Source organism: Gorilla gorilla, chromosome X (assembly GCF_029281585.2).
Source record: "Gorilla gorilla gorilla isolate KB3781 chromosome X, NHGRI_mGorGor1-v2.1_pri, whole genome shotgun sequence".
Lineage (NCBI taxonomy): Eukaryota > Metazoa > Chordata > Mammalia > Primates > Hominidae > Gorilla > Gorilla gorilla.
The window spans coordinates 119,628,417-119,651,010 of NC_073247.2; the positions used below are offsets into that span (position 1 = coordinate 119,628,417).

At 40.1% G+C, this 22,594-nt stretch overlaps 1 protein-coding gene across 4 annotated transcripts in view; it reads left to right on the forward strand.

Annotated features, from left to right (window-relative positions):
• MID2 (midline 2) overlaps window positions 1-22,594 on the forward strand; it is a 105,978-nt gene that overhangs the window by 20,425 nt on the left and 62,959 nt on the right. For all 4 annotated transcript variants that reach the window (XM_055375418.1, XM_055375417.1, XM_055375416.2 and 1 more), the window contains exon 3: window positions 8,500-8,595. In XM_055375418.1, coding sequence (XP_055231393.1) covers window positions 8,500-8,595 — 96 coding nt within the window. The remainder of the gene's footprint in view (window positions 1-8,499; window positions 8,596-22,594) is intronic.

Below are 22,594 nucleotides of genomic sequence, written 5' to 3' on the forward strand. Positions count from 1 at the left end.
TTGTATGTGAAGATGTGAGAGTGTGTAAATCTTCTGATAATTTGGGTAGGAGGGGGCCATGAGTGTAAGGTAAACTTTCTGTTGTCACCCTAGGGAGTGTTAGAGCCTCAGCAGAACCTATCCTGAGGCTAAGGATCAATCTAATAAATGAGCCAGATCAAACATATGCATGATAAGAAAAATCTTCAATGAAGGCCAGGGTGGGTTACCATAGGTGAGGGAAAAGAAAAATGTTGTTTCTCACTCTCAGTCAGGTACTAAATCACAGTAGCTAAATATAATAAGAACAAAACATTTGAGACCAGATTTATGCTCTTTAAGGTCTGGTGGTGATGGTGGTGAACATGTGTGTGTGGGGTTGGGGACAGTATCTGACAGGTTTCTCAGCTAAACCAGCCTTCAACTCAATGCTCATAAAATCATTCTTGCTTGTAGATCTGCCTTCTCTGTGGTCTCTTAACTGTTCCAGACTTGCTCCCCATCACATACAATATGTGTAAATCTGTACATATTTCATGTGTGTATGAGGATAAAATACATTTTATTTCATCTCTACCCAAACTGTGCACTAAGACTCATTTGAACCCCTGTTCTTTTCTCTGCAAGACTTATATTGATTTCTCTGTCTCTGAACTCATTTATTATTAACAGGACCCTGTTTTGGAAGATGTTTTCCATAGTTTCTTTGGTTTGAGAGCAAGTTTAGCAAGTAGATACTCCTATTATCTGTACCCTTATCTTTCTGTTTTTCTGTTATTTCTTTTGGCTCAAGTTTTCTCTTCACCAATATTTGAAAGGAGCTAACAATCGTTTGTTTGAGAACAATTTACAAAATGTTGACACAGAGATTGTTCTTGGGTGGATAGAAATCCTGTCTGTTATTGTTGGGCAAGGAAACATATTACAGAAATATAATATAGGTGAGGAAAGATCAAGGAAACAAGAATTACTGAACCGAAAGAAGTGAGGTTTAAAGGGAAAAATGTGATAATGGCCTTCAAGTTCATGAAAGGTTGATATAATGAGGTAATGCCTTATTCTTTGTCTCACATGAAGATAGAACTGACAATAACTTAAACCGTAGCATCAGGGATTTAGGCTAGGGATTCATTCATTCATTTAACAAACAATTAATGAACATTCACTTTGTTTACTAAACACTTTGACCACTGTGGTAGGAGCTGGGACACAGGAAATAAGGCACAATCCCAGTCCTAAAGGGACTTTGAGCTTAGTAGGGGAGATAGACAAGTGGGAAATTCCAATTCAGTATGGTAAGTGCCATGACAGAGGTTTGCACAGGATGCTCTGAAGCACAGTGGAGGGGTCAGGGAAAGGATATCATTGAGTTCAAAAACAGGGAATAATGAGTGAATTTATTGGAGGAGAAGGACCAAACTGGAGAGAGTCCATGCGGAAAGAATTGACAAAACTTGGTGAATGACTATGATGATTATACACCGTGAAGAGAGTGAATTAAAAAGGACTTTTGAGGTGGAGATGTCTTGAAGGATGGTGGTATTGAGGAGGACAAAAATGAAATTAGGAAGGGGTGGCAGTTTTTTGGGGATGCTTTGACTTTAGATTTGAGTCTGATGTGATTGTGGGTCATTTAACAATCATTCATTCATCAAACATTTCTTGAACATCTATTAGGTGGCAGGCACCAGGATAGGTATTAGGGTTACAGTGATTAAGAAAGCACAGCCTCAACCCTGATGGAGCTCTCAGGTTAGTGTGGGGAGGCAGATAATTAAGGACACAGTTATGAGATGGTGTGGTAAGTGCAATGACAGTGGAAGAACAGGGGCTGTTACAGAACATAGGAGGAATAGCAAGATAGAATTTGGGTGAGTTTTTGAATGCCCTGTTAGGGGACAGGAGTTGAGGCAGGGAAGGGGAGTGCTGTAGTCAGGAGAAAAGAGTTTGTTGAAACATCTGGAGGACAGAGAGCATGGGGGTCTCTCAGAACTGAAAGGGCAAGTGTCCTAGAAAGGGTTAAAATTTAGGCTTTACCAGTGGCTGAAAGATTGGGTCTGGAGAAATAGACTTGGGAGTCCTCAGCGTGGTGGTAGAGCCATGCAGTAGTGAGCTGAGCAAAGGCCAAGGCTTGAGCCTTGCGGAACACTCATGGTCTAGAAATTAGGCATGAAGGAATAGAAGTTGAAAGAGAAAGAGGGGGATGTGTATGAGAGGCAGGAAGTGAAGAGGAATAGTGCAAGTGGAATACAACCCTGAGTCCTCCAGGAAAGTAGAGTTGGCTTTGGCTCAGTAGTCTGAGGGTTATCAAAATAAACACTAGATTTAAGTTTTTAGTACAGGTTTACTTTTAGAATGTCCAAATAATAATGTATCCATTTGAGCTAGAGATGTAATCATGCTATGCACCTGAAGATGGGGGAAAGAAAAGAATATGGGAACGTTTGGGCAGCATTTCTGATAAGGAGAGTGGGGGAGGTGTAGGTCTCAGCTGGATGATCGCAGAGCCTTTTGAAAAGATGGCAAGTCTTTCACCTGGCTTGAGGGTCAGGTTATTCTTTAACAAACCTGAAGTAGAGTAGACCTATGTGATATACATCCAGTATATCACCTTCATCTCATTCTGGGACGTAGCCTGTGTCTATACAACAGCAAATAAATGTTTGGGGAAAGAATAAATTCTGGCATAAGGGTGTGGGCTTCAGTTTGTGAACCAGATGGCGTGTTCTGTTGTTGAGAGGCCATATGTAATTGATACATAAAGTGACAGACTGAAGCAAAAGCAAAGTAAGTATTTTAAGACAAGCAGTTAAAAAAAGAAAGCAGACTGTGACCCTAAAAGCATGTGAAGATTCTGGCTTCTGGCTTTTGGAAGAGCTGAAAATGTCGGTGCATAGACAGGATGTCAAAAAAGAGCATGTCAAAGAATAGTAATGGGGCCACTGGCTCAGATTATTTTTAAAGATGAAGTTGTCTTCTGTCAATCAGGAAGACTCAGGTTTGGGGTGAATTGGCCTTTCTGCCCTATTTCACTTCTCCCCTTCCTATGCTCACCCCAAGGTTCAATTCCCACATAAAAGCAGTCAGGATCTTGTCTAGGTTTAGATAATATTCCCCTTGTACCTTTTAGACAGCAAGACAGAATACAGACATTCTGTGACAGTGCCATGTTTCAGTGGAAATGATATGTTTCAATAGAACTAATACAGATTACACCCCCTTTTAGGCTTCAGTACTTACTGTGTCAGGTTGATGTGTGTAGGAGTGCTCATATATGTGCAAATACATATGCCTTCATGGAGTATGACAAATGGAGATCATGGTCCAGTTTGTGCCATAATGGGGTAATCTACCTTGCTTTAATAAAGAGGTGGTGTCTTGATGTATGCCTAGTTTTCTTGAGGGAGTCAATGAGAAAGTTACCTGAAATAATCTGTGTCTAGAGAAGTGAAAAAAAAAACAGCAATTATTTGAGGGTTGAAGAAGCCATTTCTGTTAATGGGATGCTGTCTGGAAGAAGAATAGCCTGTGCCCAGCTTTCTCAGATGGCAAAACATTTTCCTCTTTGGGAAGGGAATAAGAGAGCACAAAGAGGCCTAATCTATACAACACAATAAAACTTGGGTAAAAATGGAATCAGTGTAGACTGCCAATTTAGCTAACTGAGGCCTTTTAAAATCTGTTATGCAAATCAGCCACATCTTTCCCTTACTTTGTGCTGTTTAGACACATGTACAATTTTGTGTGAGCTAGCATAATGTAGTCATCTGGAGGTGAAGAAGGTCTCACAGTTTCATAAACTAAAATGGCTTCTGTAACACCCATAAAAGGGAAGCACACAAAGACCCAGAGGTAACCTCTTGCAGCAGGAAATGGGAGCTTCATCCTGCCCCCTGGCTGCCAACCTCCTGTCCTGTTTCCTACCAGCAGATATCTCCATTCCAATCTCCCCTGCCACTTTGGCTCTCTTGCTGTCACGGTTCAACTGTCCTGAGAAAGTTGCACTAACCGGGCTTGAACATAAGGAACCTGGCCCAGTCATTAACTACATTGCACAGGAGCAGAGCAAAACACACCAATATTTCAAAACTGAACAACGAAGAGACATGTTTACTTTTATATAGAGATTTTAGACACACACATCCACACACACACAGACACACACACACACACACCCTCTTTGTTTACTCAGCCAGAGTACAGACAAGATAATTACTTGGCCAAATCAATCAAATTATTCAAACCTAGAGTGGCCCAGAATTTTTTGTTCTAAATGACTCGTCAGTGCTAGGCATGATAAGGAAGAGTGACTTCCTTAGATTGCATAATCGCTTCAATTCTCTGTTTCCCTTTGCATATGTTCATTATTGAGAATAAATTCCAATTTGAGAGGAGGCTTTAATTCCTTGTAAATGAATAGGAAATGAGTAAGTAAATGTTCGGTGTTTTCCTGAAATTATGTCTCATATTGTAAGAAAACAGTGGCAAAAAGCCATCAACAGATGGTGTTTTCATTAGCCAAAGATTTATTTTTCAAAGCATTTTCATATTAATGAAGTAAGGTTGAAATTAGAGTCATCTTGTCAGATCTAGCTCTGTGTTGTTAACATGTGCTGGCATTCTGCAAATTGCTAGGGGCAAACTAACCATTTGCCATAATTTTGTGATGGTAACTCAAGGCGCATAGTCTAACCAGACCTCAAATTATGTGTTCAGCCCTAATTTTTGTTTTCAGTGGCTTTACAGAAGCCGCGAGTCTCAGTTCTGGGCCACAAAAGAGGAACACATAGCAGAGATTTTGCTATGTCCTGCTCTGTACTGTGAATTATTTATGAGATATCAGTTTTGTGATCAGTGTTGCAACAGGTTGAGGTACTTGTTAAAAACATTATCCTCATGGAATCCCATGTTTGAATGGAAATGCATTACAGTTGGAAACACAAATTTCTAATATTGTATTTGCTTGGCGTTCATCAATCTACATTATATTTGCCTAATATATCAATATATTCATTTGTGATACATGGAATTTCCATTGATAGGAATTTGGGCCACTGCTAGAGAAAATTATCAACTGGATTCACTACCAATTTCCACTGCCTAACTCAAGCTAGACCCTTTCATCACACTACAGAATTATTATATTCACCTTATGGCCAAATTTTTGAAGAGGAGTCTAGACTTAAAGCCTCCACTTTGTCACTACACCATACTCTAACCTCAGGATTTCACAAATTCTTCCAAAACCCTATTGAAACACCTTTTCAAAAGGTCATCTGTGACCTCTAATTACCAAATCCAGCTGCCTTTTATCAATCCTCATATTTCTTGCATTCTCCGCATATTTGACAGTGACAAATCCTTTCTTAAAACACATTTCTTTCAGTTATCCTCAGTTTGGCCCAGACTTGCATTACCCTACGGCCTTGAATATTGCAGCCTTCTTCTAACCAGTGTCCTTCCCCCACCCCCTGCCCTGGGCTTTCCTATTTCAGTCTGCCCCACATATTGCTGCTAGGTTAATCTCCTAAATGCAGCCCTGATTATGCCGTTACCTTGCTCAACAGCTTTTGGTAAGTCCTCAGTGCAAACAACAACAACAACAAAAACAAACAAACAAACGAAGAAACTACAAACTCCTTATCTAAGCACTTAAGACCTTTATAACAGGACTTTGGTCTCCATTTCCAGCTGCGTCCCCCACTACTCTCTTTCTACCCTCTGTTCTAGCCAAATGAAACTACTAGTCCCTGAATATGCCATATATTTTATTTCTTTATACTTTTTATTTATTTGTTTATTTATTTATTATTTTTTTGAGACAGAGTTTCACTCTTTTTGCCCAGGCTGGAGTGCAATAGTACGATCTCGGCTCACTGCAACCTCTGCCTCTGCGGTTCAAATGATTTTCCTGCCTCAGCCTCCCGAGTAACTGAGATTACATGTGTCTACCGCCATGCCTGGCTAATTTTGTATTTTTAGTAGAGACGAGGTTTCACCATGTTGGCCAGGCTGGTCTTGAACTCCTGACCTCAGGTGATCCACCCACCTCGGTCTCCCAAAGTGCTGGGATTACAGGTATGAGCCACCCACTGCTCATGGTCTTATTTGTTTGTACTTTTCTCATTACATTCCTTGTGCCTGGAACATCCTGCTCCCGTGCATCTCTGTCTATTAAAATTCTGTTTATCCTTCAAGGCCCATCTTAATTTTACTTCCTCTTTATCTGTGAAGTCACTGTACCTTGAACAGAGTAGGTGTTCAATACATTTTTGTATTAAATTTCTGAACTGCCACTTTTTTTATTCCTCTGACATCAATTTAGCTTAAAGATCACGTCCAAATCAATGATTTTTTCCTGTATTCTTCTTCCTTCCCCTTTTCTTTGCCAAGAAGACCACAGATTGAGATGATAGTGGGATTAAAGGAGGTCAGGGGAGACATTGTGCCCCAATACAAGAAAAATAGAATAAATGGTGAAAAATCACTTCCATGGGAATAAAGCCAAGGAAGCCAAGAGAGACCTGGCAGGAAGGGAAGCAAGTGTTCAGCTGGTCCTCATAATCCAGTTTGAGAAAATGTGAAATCACACTACCCAGCCTGCAAACACGTGTATCTATGTGAATATATCCATCTATTCATGGGAACAGTGCCAAAGATATTAAGGAGCTACAGGTACTTAGCAGACAGAAGGGGGCCAAGTACACAAATCTCTTCTTTTCCTTCATGTTCCCTCCCTCCCCCACATCCCCCCATCCACTTTTTCAAAAGCACGAACTTTGAACTACAAAACATAGGAAAAATGGAGATAGCAGTGTAGCACTTAACATGACTGAGGGAAGGACTGCTGGCAGAATGAGGGCCAGTAAGTTGGGGTATTACATTTGGAACAGACTTTATGGGGTATTGGGATAGTGGGTGAGAGAGAAGTAGATATTGGGGTGAGTCTTAGAGGAAAAGCAGCTACCAGGGCTGAAAGACTTGGGAGTGGGGAGAAATAAAAAAGCCCATGATTAATCTAGAGTGAAATGATACTCTTTTTCACATAAGGAATGGGAAACAGTAGCTTGCTCAACTGAAAACATGCTAGAATTCCGGCTACTGTTGTAACAACATTATATTCAACAGATCTGCAAAGTACCCCTAATATGTACCTGAAAGAATCTATGTACCAGTAAACGATGATATGCAATGGATATCTTCTCTTTTTAAAATATTTATTTATTGAGATAGGGTCTCACTCTGTCACCCAGGCTGGAGTGCAGTGGTGTGATCCTGGCTCACTGCAACCTCTGCCTCCTGGGGTCAAGTGATCCTCCCACCTCAGCCTCCTGAGTCACTGGAACTATAGGTGCATGCCACCACGCCCAACTAAATTTTGCATTTTTTGTTGAGATGTGGTTTTGTTGTGCTGCCCAAGCTGGTCTTGAACTCCTGGGCTCAAGCGATCTGCCCAACTCAGCCTCCCAAAGTGCTGGGATTACAGGCGTGAACCACCGTGCCTGGCTGATGTCCTCTCTTGATACAGTCAGGCTTTGCATTTTGAAGCCCTGCCTCTCTTGTGGGTGAAGCCTCGGTGCCAAAGAAGGAAAGCTGTGAGATACAATGCTAGATTTTGATGAATTCCACACTCAAAATACTATTTTTTTCCTGAAGGACCCTACTGACAAATATAAAATATTATAATCAAAAACAAAAAAAATCACGGAATACTGCAGCAAAACTGTGACTGAGGGCTGGATACATGGGTTCCAGTCCTAGTTTTGCACATGCTAGTAATAAGACTGTGCAAAATACTTTAACTCCACTTTGAAGCTTGGTACTCCCATTTGTAAAATACTAGCATCTTCTACTTTGTGGGATTGTTATGGTTTTTAAATAGTATATATGAAATTGCCTGGCATAGTGTCTGGCAATCATTCAATAATTACAGACGGTCCCTGACTTACCATAGTTCAACTTACGATTTTTCAATTTGACAGTGGTGTGAAAGTGATATGCGTTCAGTATGCTTCTTGACTTATGTTGGGGTTACATCTGGATAAGTCCATCATAAGTTGAAAATTTCTTAAGTTGAAAATGCCCTCTCTGGAACATAACTGCATCATAAGTTGAGAAACATGTGTAATAGTTTTCTTAGTCTACTCATCTGGAAAAGAGATAATAATATCTGTTCTTCATATGCTGTGGGATTACTATGAGGGCGAAATGAGATATTGCCTATGAAATACTTTGAAAAGTTAAAGATATTATCTAAAACATAAGGTTTCTTCTTTAATGTCAATAAATTCCTACATCCACAAAGTCATGAATGTCATATTTTCCCCAATAATGAGCAAATGTGCAGCATTATTAATTTGTACCTAGATTAGTGCTTGGCTCATGGCAGATGCTAAATGAATCTTTGAAACATTTGTCTACTGACTAACCGATTTTCACATGACATTGGTTCTCAAGCTCATGGTTCTTTTTTCCCCTCTTCTCTGTTCCCCTCTGGATTCATACTCTCTGCGATGACAGCAAACTCTGGAGATGAACCTCACCAACCTGGTTAAGCGCAACAGCGAACTAGAAAATCAAATGGCCAAACTAATACAGATCTGCCAACAGGTTGAGGTATGTAACAGAAACATTTGTGATTTTTCAGAGGACCTGAAATGGGTGACCCTTTGGGAGGACTTCAGTTTTGTCAGAGTGTAGCCTAGTCATTTGGAATGAAGGATTGAATGGCAGTTTTAGAAAGTCTCATTCCTTTAGGATGCTTGTTCCAAAAAAAGTGTCAGAAACCTATGGTTTAAAAAGAATAGACGGTGATGATGGACGGTGGGGGGATAATAATTCAAGGGGCAACCTATTCTCCTTTCCAAACAGCAGGCAGTATGAAAATCAGACATGAAGTGTGCTTCATCCATCATCAAACTGGACATTATCACTCCTTAAAGAGATTACTGGAGTGTCATAGGGAAGTTGGGAATCCTGGGTCCTTGGGGTAAGGTGAGGTTAATTCAGCACAATATTGTTTCTGTAACAATATTATCAGGACTGCTTCTCCTCTTTCGAGCCTCTCCCCCTCTTCATCCCCTGCCCATGGTCCTATCTATACCATGCACCCCACCTGGTCCTCACTCATTACCTTTCCACTTATTCTTGTCATCAACAAATCATATCTATCTTAAAGTTGTAAATTGTAAAGTGCTGTAAAGTGTGAGGTTTTAATCAATTGTCATCTACATCAAATCTTAGAGCAGAGCTTAGAAGAAGAGCTGACCTCTTCTTAAATGGACATAATAAAATAAAGATGTTATTTCTCTTTCTCAAGAGCATGAAACTTATACCATTTGGTTTTGTGTTGATTTTGTTGAAGAGCTGATGGTAGGGCTTCAAGTGTAAACAGGGTTGGGTAAAATATTATAGGATTCTTCATGGGCAGTGGTTGGATAAAAATGTTTCTAATTCTATTTAGAACCTGATAGTCTGGTTCTAATCTTACTTGTATGACAGACAAATGTAACAGTTCAAGTTTATTTTATTTCAATTTTATTAAGATCTCATCTCTTAATCCAATCTATAGATTCCTATTTAAGAGACTGTGGAGAATCTTCTTGTAAGACAAAGAATCCTCTTATTATATGAGTAACCTTCTGACCCCCAATCATTTGGATTTCTTAAAGTATTGAGTTTCTTCAAGTAGAGTGTACTTGTATGATGAGCATACCATAGAAATTTAATCCCTGCTGGGCACTCCATTTGTGGAAGAGAGTGGTGCTCTATGTAGGGTCCATAGAGTACTGGTTAAACTCAGATATGAGACTGTAAAATGAAGTGGGGGATTAGGGAAGAAGCATAAGGAATGAAAAGAAAGAGCACTAGAGTGTGATTTGGAAAACTGTATTCTAGACTTGGCTCTTCCATGAAGTGGTGGTATGAATCTAAGTCATTTAGCTTCTCAGTTTCAGTGTTCTTACCTATAAAATGAAGAGTTGAACTGATAACATGACCTTCGACTTCTTTCTAGGTATCACAGGTCATGATGCTGTGAATGGTAACTTTCTTTATTCTATTCTTTTTCTCTCCTGGCTTATTCTTTCCAAGAAGGGAGAAACAAAATATAAAGTATTTCAAAGTGGCTTTCAGCTAATCAGAATCCCTCTAATGTTCCACTCTGTCAAAGTTTCTCATTATGCTGTTAGATTACAGTATAAGACATCCACACTGGCAAAGGGACAAGGGAGTATTGTAAGCAGGAGACAAGATAAGAGATCCCTTGATTTAGAATTTGCATGATTGAATATAGAGTAACAGCTAATAGTGAATAAAATGTGGTTAGAAATTATATTCACCTTCCTTGTTCTCATCAAAAAGACTATTAAGTACAGAACAAGTTGTAGTGAAAATAGCAAAGTAAGCAGTTTATTTTTATAGCTCATTCACTTTAGGACCTCTCTAAGGTCTCATCTTGCCACTCTGAAGAGCTTATGACCCTGGCCAGCCTCACCCAAACATAGCCTGTTCCAACCTTTCCCAGCCCATCCTGCCAATCAAACCTTTATGTTCAGGGCCCTACTCTTTTTAAGTGACAAGTCTCATAAAACTATCCATCATTGTGTTAATAGGGAAGGAACCACTTTGGCTTTTTAGGTAACAAGCAGTGTTTTAACAGTTCCGTCCTGAAGTTAGTATTCTTGCCTGAGTCTTAATGAAGTGACACTAGCGCTGCCACATGCAAATAGAGTAAGGGGAAAGAGTAGCCCATACAGTAGGTATTCAAGAAGTGTTCTTTTATGGATGCTTGCTAAATCCGATCATGTAAGCCACTGTCGGCTCTGGATACACAAAAGGTCTGCTTTTACTAATCCTTTTTTATGCCTGGCATTGTACCAGGTATAAAGAAAACAGCATAGGCACAGTATCTACCCTCTGAGGGCTTACATGCTGCAAAAATCCACCCTGATGTGGATGCACATGTATAAGAAATACAGACAATTGAATATAAACATTAATTGAGACCTGGGAAAGAATAGTGAGATACTGTTGAGAGTGAGAATGTATTTTGGGATTTAACTTCATAGTCTATTGGGTTTAGGATTCTGTCTTTGATGACAGGGACCCTACAGGATGGCTTATGGAAGGCCATTTCTGTCTTCCATGACATCATCCATTCTGAAAGGTTAAGGATGTGCCCTTAACTTCCTCTGGTTTTTTTTTTTTTTTTTGAGATGGAGTCTCGCTCTGTTGCCCAGGCTAGAGTGCAGTGGCACAATCTCGGCTCACTGCAACCTCTGCCTCCTAGGTTCAAGCGATTCTCCTGTCTCAGCCTCCCGAGTAGCTGGGATTACAGGCACACGCCACCATGCCAGGCTAATTTCTTGTATTTTAGTAGAGACGCGGTTTCACCATGTTGCCCAGGCTGGTCTTGAACTCCTGAGCTCAGGCAATCCACCCGCCTTGGCCTCCCAAAGTGCTAGGATTACTGGCGTGAGCCACCGGGCCCGGCCAACTTCCTCTTAATAATAACGGTGAATCCAGGTTACTTATTATCCTCATTCAACACAGAGCCTGTCTCTCCAAAAGCCTTCAGGACAAACCTCAGGATTAGAAATCTAGTTAATGGGGGGACTTGAGACTTCATAAATGCTTAAAAATACAGTAGAAAATGAAATGTATAGTAGAATACTGTCAGTCATGAAAGTCAGACACTGATGGCTGATTTGGAATTTTTTCATTATATGTAATCCAGATTCATCTATAGGGAATGACTATATTCACAGTGTATACCAGGCATTTCACATTCGGTGGGGGCGGAGGATACCAGCTAAGGCGCTTCTGAGAAAACTGGAATAGGGTATTTTCCTGTCAAACCTGTTCCCCTTCTTTATTGTCTGCAAATGTTTTTGTCACAAATTGCCTTTTCATAAAAGGGCCATAAATACTGCCTCCCTATCATGATCCTTTCTGCCTGTTCTCTATTCTCCTCAGAAAGTAAACAAAGCTGCAGTCTTCCTATTATAACAGAAACAGAGATTAAGATCACTACATATTTGTTAGCTGACTTCTATGGTAATGTAGCTTGTTATAATTGCTGCTGAAGGTTTCAGAATTCAGTAGATGGGTGGTTGGAAAATGTTTTCTGCTGGGGCTGGAGAGCATGGGAAGGAGGTAGAGGCAGCTCCAAGACTCCCTTTAATCTAATTAAGGAAGGGCATGCTTTGACCTTGCTATGATAACCACTTGATCTCTATATATAGTTCTTTGTCCTGGCTCATCAGGCATCCTTTGTTTACATTTCCAAAGGAAACCTCTGTATAATGCATAGCCAAGGGAAAATGTATACCAACAGATGAATACTTCCTCTTCACTTCCAATACTCCATGGTTCTGTGAATAATAGGCATTCTAAAACATAGCGAGGGGCAAATATAGTTAAATACTTAGTAATCAGTTGGTCAACAGCATTTATTGAGCATACACTGTGTACTCAGTGTGGTGGGCGATTTGGGGGCTACAAAAGAAATATATGTGGTTGATGACCTCCAGGAACTTTCAGTCTAGTTAGGGAAAACACAGTATATAGTGAGAAAGAGTATTTATAGAGCAGCATGCAGTGCAGAAAATACAAATGAATGTAGTATAGCCCTTTCAATTTTACTTATTTAGTCTTGTTCTTAGCTTTTAGGGCACTGAGTAAATTAAAGCACTTTCCTGTATATTTTGTGTGCCACCTTTTTCTTCTTTCCAGAACTGCTGTGATACAACGGCTTAATCCATCCCAGAAGCTCCATGGGCAGGTTGATTTCCTTCTGGCTCTTCTCAATCCTTTTAAAGAGCTGGACGGCACTGCTCTTTAGCATTAGGAGAAAGAAGAAAGAAAGGAGATGAGTTGGAAGAGAGGGAGAGGTTTCCCTTAGTCTGGGGAATTTCAGCTTTCTGTCTTGCTACTAGGTCTTAGCTTCATTCACTTTTGGAAGTCTCTCTCTTTAGAGTTCAAACTTTAGATGGGCTGGTATTTTCTTCTTTCTGCTCTTATTGCCCATTGGAAGGATATTTAGTTTGGGAAGGGCAAGAATCTTGGAGTCTATGTAATAGATGTCTGGCTGCTTCTCCAAGCATAAAATATAAATATTTTAAAATAAATTAATTTAAAAAACACTGCTATGGATGATTTCAGCAGATGATCCTTAAATATTTTAGGGTGGTTGAGCTAGAAGAAAGAATAGAATTTAAACCATTAGAGCACAAATACATTTGTTGGTGGAGCCCTCTTTAAGGAGCAGTCAGTGAAATTAGTATAATTGGAAAATTTAATGGAGAAAATGCATTTTAGCCAAATGTTGAAGGAGAAAAAAAATTACTCCCTCTGGAGAGACAGAAAGCAGAGGTATTAGTGGAGGTGTCAATGAGCACATTTTATGGGGAAAATGGTGCCTTAAGCACTGGGTGTATACAGATAAATAGGAAATGGCACCTGCCCTCAAGGAACACACAGACTGGCTGAGAACCTGACAGGTAAAATGGCAAATAGAATGTGAAGTGATAATTACTGTAATGAATGTAAATGCGTGATGACAAGTTAGCATGGAGGAGGAAACACTCAGGCCTGCCTGAGAAACTTAGGAAAGGCTGCAGAATGGAAAAAAAAATGAGTTATCTTGAAATAAGAGTAGAATTTTGCCAATAAAAATGAGATAAGGGAGTGAAGGGGACCACATGCGAGAACACAGAAGGGTGATCAGCATGGAGATGTTCAGGGAACTATCAGAAGTTTGGCTTGGCCAGAATGTAAGACATGAGATTGCAAGAGGTGAGTATGGAGAAGTAAGCAGCTTGGGCCCAAATAATGAAGAGCCTTGTAGGCCATGTATAGGTGTTTAGACTTTAACCTGAGAAGTCTGGGGAGCCATGGAAGGATTTTAAGCAGGTGAGTAACTGAATAAAATCTGCATTTAAGAAGGATTGCTATGGCTGTAGTATGGAGTATGGAGCAAAGGTCAAGGGTCCAGGATAAAAAGTGAGGACAAAGAGACCAGTTAGATTTTTACTGATCCAGGGAGAGATGAAAGCCCAGCTTGAGACAGTGGCAGTAGGATTAGGGAAGAATGTATCCCACATTCAAAACATTTCTAGGAGGTGGATCAGTATTAATTGGTGATCAGTTAATGGGTGAAGGAGTGAGGGAGAAGAAATACTATGATGATCCACAGGGTTCTGGTTTAGGTGACCAAATAGGTCTATGGCCTTTAACTAGGTTAAGAAATATAAAAGGAGTTCTTTTTAGACCTGCAAGGTTTATTGTTCTCTGGGTCAGAAAGGCAGGTAGGAAATGTCCAGTAGAAAGTTGGCTAGCTGGATTTAGAGGTCAAGAGAGAGGTCTGGGAAAGGGATATACTTGGAAGTCATTAGCATCTAAGTAGCACTTAAAGCCATGGAGAATGTATAGATTGAAAAGAGGGCCTGTGACAAATCTCCAACCCAATTGTTTGTCACTCAAAATACAATAACAAACTGACTTTCCAAAAATAAATAGAAAGACTGTGGTGCTTTTGAGGAGATTACTGAAGAATGCTGTGCATTTTGAAAATTAAATATCAAAAGTAAATTATTCATTTGTGGAAAAAAATCAAAGGTTTAGATATTATTATCTTAAAGACTACAATAATAAGTAACACTTACTAAGGATTTCCTCTGTTCCAGCTGAGTGCTTAATATGTGTTAACTCATTTAATTCTCACAACAGCTCTGTGAGATAGACATTGTTAATACCCCTACTTTACAGATAAACAGAGATAAAGAAATATTTAAGTGTTTTGCCAAGTTCATGCCACTGGTAGGTAAGAGAGTGGGGATTTGAATACAGGCACTTTAGCTCTGGAGCCTGTGCCCCTGACCACTCCATTACACGTTGTTTTGCAAGGCCAAGGTACACGCCACTTGGATGTCTCTTGTTAATCACAGGTGGTTCGTGGACCCATTGTGAGGATGACTTGTAGTGAGCAAGGGGTATGGGATAGGGATGTGAATTCTGAAGGACAGCAAAGGAGAAACAAAGAGCAGTCAAGAGACGAGGAAAACCAACACAAACAGAGGATCAAAATCTCAGAGGAAGGAGAGGCCTTCAAAATGTGGAAGATTTGATGAGTCAATTGGAGCAGAAGCATAGAAGATTTCATTAGTCATCTTTGAGGGAGAAGGTTCTATGCAAATATGAAGATGGAACATAAATTCAAAGAGGTCAGGAAGAAAGTAAGTTATAAGGAAATGCAGGGCTGGGCGCGGTGACTCATGCCTGTAATCCCAGCACTTTGGGAGGCTGAGGTGGGTGGATCACCTGGGGTCTGGAGGTCAAGACCAGCCTGGCCAACATGGTGAAATCCCATCTCTACAAAAAATACAAAAATTTGCCAGGTGTGGTGGTAGACACATGTAATCCCAGCTACTCAAGGGGCTGAGGCAGGAGAATTGCTTGAACCCAGGAAGTGGAGGTTGCAGTGAGCCGAGATCATGCCATTGCACTCCAGCCTGGATGACAAGAGGGAAACTCTGTCTCAAAACAGACAAACAAACAAACAAAAGGAAATGCAGGTTGCAAGAAGTTTGATCACAAAGGTGAAGCAAGAAATAAGGTGGTAGTTATTATCCTTTCGAAGAGCAGAAAAGTCAGACTCATAAATGCTCTGTTTGTGTATCATTCTGCTACTGGTGAGTTAACAATAGGAATCACTAGATCCACTGCGTTGATCCACATATGCTTCCCTTCCCTCCCTGACTTGGTGTCCAGCTTTATCTCCAACCCAGGACACTGTAGCCTTAGTTTCTACAACTTGCCTGTCCTAAAAATGGTATGTACGTCCTGGGAGGCAGTGTGCTGTGACAGCTTTGGAGTTGGACAGACAGGAGTCATGTTAGCTGTGCAGCCTTGAACACATACTTTTTCTGAGCCTCAGTTTCACCATCTATAAAACTTGGACTAATAATACATTGAAGAGAAAGGCAATACATGTAAAGTACCTGCTACTGTGCCTGGCATATGTAGTCAAAGCTCAATAAACGGTGGTGGTGGTAATACTAGTCATAGTAGCAGGAGGAGGAGGAGGAGGGAAAGAAGGAGAAAGAGGAAGAGGAGGTGTAATAGCAGGACCAGTTGCTAGTAGCAGTAGTACTAGTAGTAGTAATTTTGGGCACTACACATTTTGCCAGAGATTCCTAGCCCTGACCTCAGGACTTCCAAAGCTTTTTATCACTATCTCTGAGAGTGGGGAGAACAATCATTCCCAAATACTCATAACCAATTTCAAATTTTACATGTATCAACTAAAACTTTTCTTGGGAAGAGGGAGTGGTAATGAAATTGCAGCAGCAAAAATATTGGGTACCTCGGCCATGTGACTCTACCTAGCCCACCAGTAACTCTGCAGATGTGATAGACTAAAAAGGGTTATTGTGCTCAATAAGCTGCTAGTTTGCAGTTACTAATTTAAACAAATTTTATTTAGTAAGGAAACATTTACTGCCCTTCTGCAAGAATATCCAAAAGATTCTTCGTGTTGATACTTAAGTAAATTTGCCCATTATCCTGCCCAAATTCTTCTTGATTACTGCCTTTAAGCAAAGCCAAAAGAAAAGTTTTAGGGAGGGTCACATGCTTTCATCTCTAGTAATTTTAAAAAGAGAGAGTTCTATAATTTTGTATTTGCGATTTAAAATGTTTATTAGCAAAAATGTTCTGTGAATATTTTTGTGAGAGATGGAAGAGCAAGGGGAGCAGACTTAAGAGCTCCTGAGAAAGATTTGAACTGCTAATGTCTTGTGAAAATGAAATACCTAGTTTGAAACCACTGCGGAATTATAGATGGAGAAAATTGTTTCCATGAAAAACGGAAAATAAGTGCAGTGATCCAGTCAGTCTATTCATTTATACTACTGTAGTGACTAATTCAGAGTATTACATTCAATCTTATTAAGAATATAACAATTGACATTTAATATAGCTGAAAAACCTAAGTTAACTGTGCAATCCAGTGTGTGGTCATAGCCTATTTTTATACTAGAAAAGAAAGTGCTTTATAATTTTTCAGAGACCTAATGCATTCAATCCTTTTTAAAAAATACTTTGTGACAATTCTTCATATATGTCAGTAAAGTAACATTTTTGAAGACATTAAATGTTGCAGTTGAAATACTTGGAGGGTATTAACACATGACAGGGTTTAAGGATAAAATTAGTTAGGATTAATATTGTTTTCCTCGCCCTCCTCCCTCACATCTGTAGGGCAGGTAAGCTTTCAGGTGTGGTCATGTCTTCATAGCCGAAACAGTTCACATAGGAATGCACTTTCATCCCACTTTTGCACTTTTCCTTTGGCACAGTGAAGCTTATCTTACAGTCCCGTTTCCCATCCCTCCTCTAGTTCTCATTTCTGTGCTCAAATTCCAGGTCACTCACCACACTAAATGACCAGAACACTTGCTTAATTTTGGCTCCCCTTGTTTGCTCCACTATTTTCACAATCCACCCAAATTCCCCATTTCCAGTGTGCTCTTGGAAAGTTAATGGAATCTTAATAATTCAGCTAAGGCTCTATCAAGCTTATCCTATACCTTGAAATGTTTCTAGTTCCACTTTTACCTCTAATCTCTCCTGCCATCAACCCGACTAAAACTAAACAAATGTTTTAAAAACCCAGACTTGAAACCAAAACAACTATCACCACAGCAGATAGGCACACAGCCATTGAGATGTCCTTACTGTCTCTGCCTGTCTAGAGGAGTCCAGCTCTGTGGTATGGTAAGCAAGGATTGGGAGGAAGAGAATCTTACTTGAATAATTTGTTCTGGGCACTGTGCTAGAGACATCATTTCTAATCTTACTTAGTGTTTATGACAATCCTGTGATACAGCTGGTTAATATTCCCATTTTTCAAGTGAGGAACTTGAAGGCCAGAGATATTAGATGCCTTACTCAGGGTCACACATAAGTAAGCTGGGATGCAGTTCTACATTTCTCTCACTCCAAAGTCCATGTTCTTTCCATTGCATTGTGCGGCCTAGTGGAGAAGTTGTTGGTTTACTTGCCACCGATTCATTTGTGCTCAGATAGGTAGGAGACAGCTCCAGAAAACCCTTTGTTTTTCTCCACTAAATAGCTCTAGCTCTAGAAAAACATATGGTCTGTTTGGGGGCCTGGCGTTCCTGAATCCGTGGTAAGCCTCTTATGTACTCCTGCCATTGGCCTACCTTTGATAGCCCAGAGCAGCTCTCCATATTCTGACAGCCCTTCATGGGGTACGGAGGAGAGGGAGTTGCCTAGAGTTGGCAGAAGGAAGCAATAATACCCACAATTAGGCATTTACTTGCTCAGATTATTTTTGTGCCATGAGGGGTGGAAATAGTGTGGGCAGCTCCAGGTATCAACACTGTCCTCAGCCATAGAGTTTACGCTGGGACCCATATTTTCTTGCTGAGACTGCCGGGATGGGTCCTCATTCTAAGGCTGTGCATGACCAAGTTTCAGGGTAAAAGTAGTCTCCATGAGACACAGGGTTTCTTAACAGTTACTAAGAGTTTGGCAGTAAAGATGTACTCTCAAAAGTATAATTAATGTTCGCACATTTAAAACAGGATATAAATAACAAATATAATACCACAATGACTGCAAATATATAGATTTCCTCAAAAAAGAGTGAACGCATTGCTATTATTAATGGTGTCTTTTGATGGAATGATTACTTAGAAGTACACATACAGCCAGGAAATCAGCTATTTACTACCTCAAGACAGAAAGAGAATCCAATGCCTCTGTCTATTCCCACTACCTCTCCTCTCACCTAAATCAAATCTTGAATCCAAGTTTACCCTATCTCAGCCAGTCCTAAGAACTCTTAATTATTCCTAAGAGCTTTAAATACATTAGCTCATTTAATCCACACAATAACCCAATGAAGTACGTATGATTCTCATTCTCGTTTTACAGATGGGGTAACTGAGGCACACAGGGGTAACTTATTTGTATAAAATCACAGGTGGCAAATTAAGAGTTTGCATCCAATTTTACTGAGGTCCTTGCTCTTAATGACTATGCTGTATTAAAAAAGAGGGGCAAAACTAACAACCCATGGCTCCATGTGCAGTGTTTTGCAAGTCGCTGATTGTTGTGCTTATGGTCTGGGTAAGGACAGAAAACCAGAAAACCAGTATTATGTGAGCGTGTGCCCATTTGGGAATGATGTGGTGTGATACTAGAGCAATATTTGGGCAAGCCTTTCTTTGTGATGATAATCTCTCCAGAGCAGGCATCATAATGCCTCTGCACGTGCTATGCATCTGTCTATCTATTTCATAGATGGCTGTGCCTGGCTGTTCATCTCTTATGTGTGTCTGGGGAGGGGCTTGTATGTGTAAAGAGGATATATGTGGAAAAAAGGATATATGCCCAGTGAGAGAATTAGTGTTTAAACTGGGTCATGAGGATTGCTTTGACCTCTGTTTCCCTCCCCGCCCACCCCAAAGGGTTCTTTTCAGTCCTTTGATGTTTTCCCCATATGAGGGGAGAAACTGGGACACAACTGGAGGATGTTGCCTTTTGTTTTCTCTAATGAGAAACATTGACTCTTTCCTTGAGAGAAGGTTTTCCTCCTCTTCTCCATATCCCAAGCCTGTTCCAGCTTCTCCTTAGTAACATCAAAGGCACAAAACAATCATTGGCTTTGGAATAATTTCTAAACCAATAAAACTCTAGCTAAAAGTGTATAGCACCAATGCTAGTCGCATAGAACGACATAGTTCCATCCTGAGCTCCCTCATCTCAATCTATATATGGGTAGTTTTGCACTGGCATAGAATGGCAGGTTTACGAATGTCCAAAGATGTCTTATTAGAAAAATCTCAGGTGCAGGGGAAAGCCCAGGACATGAGGAGGATTAGAGAAGAGGGTGAGTGACCTAGGCAGGGAAGGATAACAATGCTATGTGAAAAGGAAGGAGAAACAATTACACGATGCCAGTTTACTCTATAGTGCACATATAATGAAACTCCTGCCAAATTTGTGGTGTGTTCTAGCATCTGAAGAGCTTTGAATCTTCTAGCACCCTGGGGATATTCTGGGATTCCAATTGCCACCCACTCAACAGTCAAGAAATTCAAACCATTTCAGGAGGATTCTATTGGCTTTAGAATGAAATGGAATTTATATTATATTGGTAGCTCACAGAGAACACTTACATTTAAGAAGTAAAAATATGATATCACAGATGAATACGCAAATTGCGTATTGTCTGCAGGCCAGAGAGCAAAATTAAACACCTTCATGCTTTCGTACTCCATTTCTGTCAAAAACAGGATATCAGCAGCAAAGCAACTGAAAAACACACACACACACACACAACACTGACCTACAGTGAGTACTGCCAAACCCCATGCTAACCCAGTGACACATCATTAGCTCAGAAGTTGAAAGCAAATGGTGTTCCTAAGTGGACCTTTATAAAAAATATTAAGCTCCACTGTGGGTTTAGCATAGTGTTATGTGATACAGAGGAATATAGTAGCAGGTGTATTAAGTCTCTATCCCTGTCTTCAAGGACTTTATAGTCTAGTTGAGAAAGCAGAGCTAACAGTATGAAGCATTGCCAAGCAATATAAAGTAATTTAAACTGTGTGACAATAAGTGTAAGTGCTGTAGTAGTTCGGGGGAGAGGGAGATGGAAGAAGGCTAACATCATTACCATCATTAGTATCTATTGTTTATTAACACTTAATGTGCTCCAGGTGTCATGCCAAGTGCTTTACATGTATTATCTCATTTAATCCTCTCAGTTACCTCTGAGACAGGCACTATTATTATCCCCATTTTTCAGATGAGGAAACTCAGATAGCTAAATGATTTATCCAAGGGGAGTGTAGAAATGAGACTAGAGAGGCATGGAGGGACCTGATTACAGAGGACATTAAAAGCCATGCTAAGAAGTTTGGCATTTATTCTAAGGTCAAAGGAAAGCCAATTGAAATTTAGTATGAAGCCATTTTAAGCACGGATGTAGTGTTTTTTGTTTTTTGTTTTTGTTTTGTTTTGTTTTGAGATGGAGTCTCCCTTTGTCTCCAGGCTGGAGTTCAGTGGTGAGATCTCAGCTCACTGCAACCTCCACCTCCCAGGTTCAAGAGATTCTCCTGCCTCAGCCTCCCAAGTAGCTGGGATTACAGGCATGTGCTGCCACGCCCAGCTAATTTTTTTTTTTTTTGTATTTTTAGTAGAGACGGGGGTTTCACCTTGTTGGCCAGGGTGGTCTCGATCTCCTGACCTTGTGATCCACCCACCTCGGCCTCCCAAAGTGCTGGAGTTACAGGCATGAGCCACCGCGCCCGGCCTGTAGTGTGTTTTTTAAAAAGTTTATACTGCCCCTCTGCTGGGTTAAGTACACATTGGGAAAATAAATGATTGGAGACAGAGGGGCCAATTAGGAGACTGTAGTAGCATTGTGCTTGGCACATAGTACGCACTCAATGTATATTTGTTGGATGGATATATGAATTCAGGGAAGAGATTTTGGTGGACAGATCTAGTGAAATATAAAGGAAGATGATAGAAAAGGATAGATTTGAATTATATTTATGAGGTAAATATAGGGGATGTGATGATTAACTGGATGTGGGGAATAAGAAAGAGAAGTTAAGAATGAAGCCCTGGGTTTCTGAGGAGCTGGTGATACCCTTCATTCATTTAGGGAACATTAGAGAAGAATCAGATTTAATGGAACAGGATGTAGGAAAGAGACGAGTTCAGTTTGGAAACACTGAGTTGGTAGTGCCTGTAGTTATGCAAATGAAATGTCCAGTAAGCAGTTAGTTATATAGGTCTAAATTTCAGGAGAGAGACTTAGGATAGAGATAAATATAATTAAGGCAAATGGGGATCTTTTTGAGGTGACGGAATTGTTCTAAAATTGGATTGTGGTAATGGTTACAAAATTCTGTAAATTTACTAAAATTATTGAGTTGCCCACTTAAAATGGGTGAATTTTGTGGCATATACATTATATATCAATAAAGCTCTTAAAATTAAAAAAGTTAAGCAAGGTACTGGCACGTAGAGAGTAACTGAAGCCTTAGAAATGGATGAGGTCACCTAAGTCAGTGTGCTAGAACTCTCAGAATGCTGACATTTAAGGGACAGACAAAGGAGTTGGAATGATCAGAAGGAAAACTAGGAAAATTTGTCTCATGGAAGCTGAAAGAAGAAAGTATTTTCAGAAGAAGTGAATAGATGATCTTTTAAATAATGATTTGAAAGACTTGAATATCTTGAAATGTCAATGGGAAGGAGTGGAACCAGAAGAGAGGTTGGCTGAAGGAAAGGGAAGAAGATTAATCAAATGAGGACCCCAAGAAGCTAGAAGAGGATGGAATGCAAAGCCTCTAGGAGAGGACTGATGAACTTTCTAGAGAGATATATCACTTCTTTGTAATAGGAGAAAGGAAAGATGATTGTTTCCTTATTGTTTTGTGAGAATTTAAAATAATTCACTGGGATAAATTTTATTTTCTCTGTGACAAAGGAAGTAAAATCATTTACTATGATTTTACTATGAGTGAGAAGGGAGGTGGTAGGGTTGAAGCTTTGTGGATGGTAG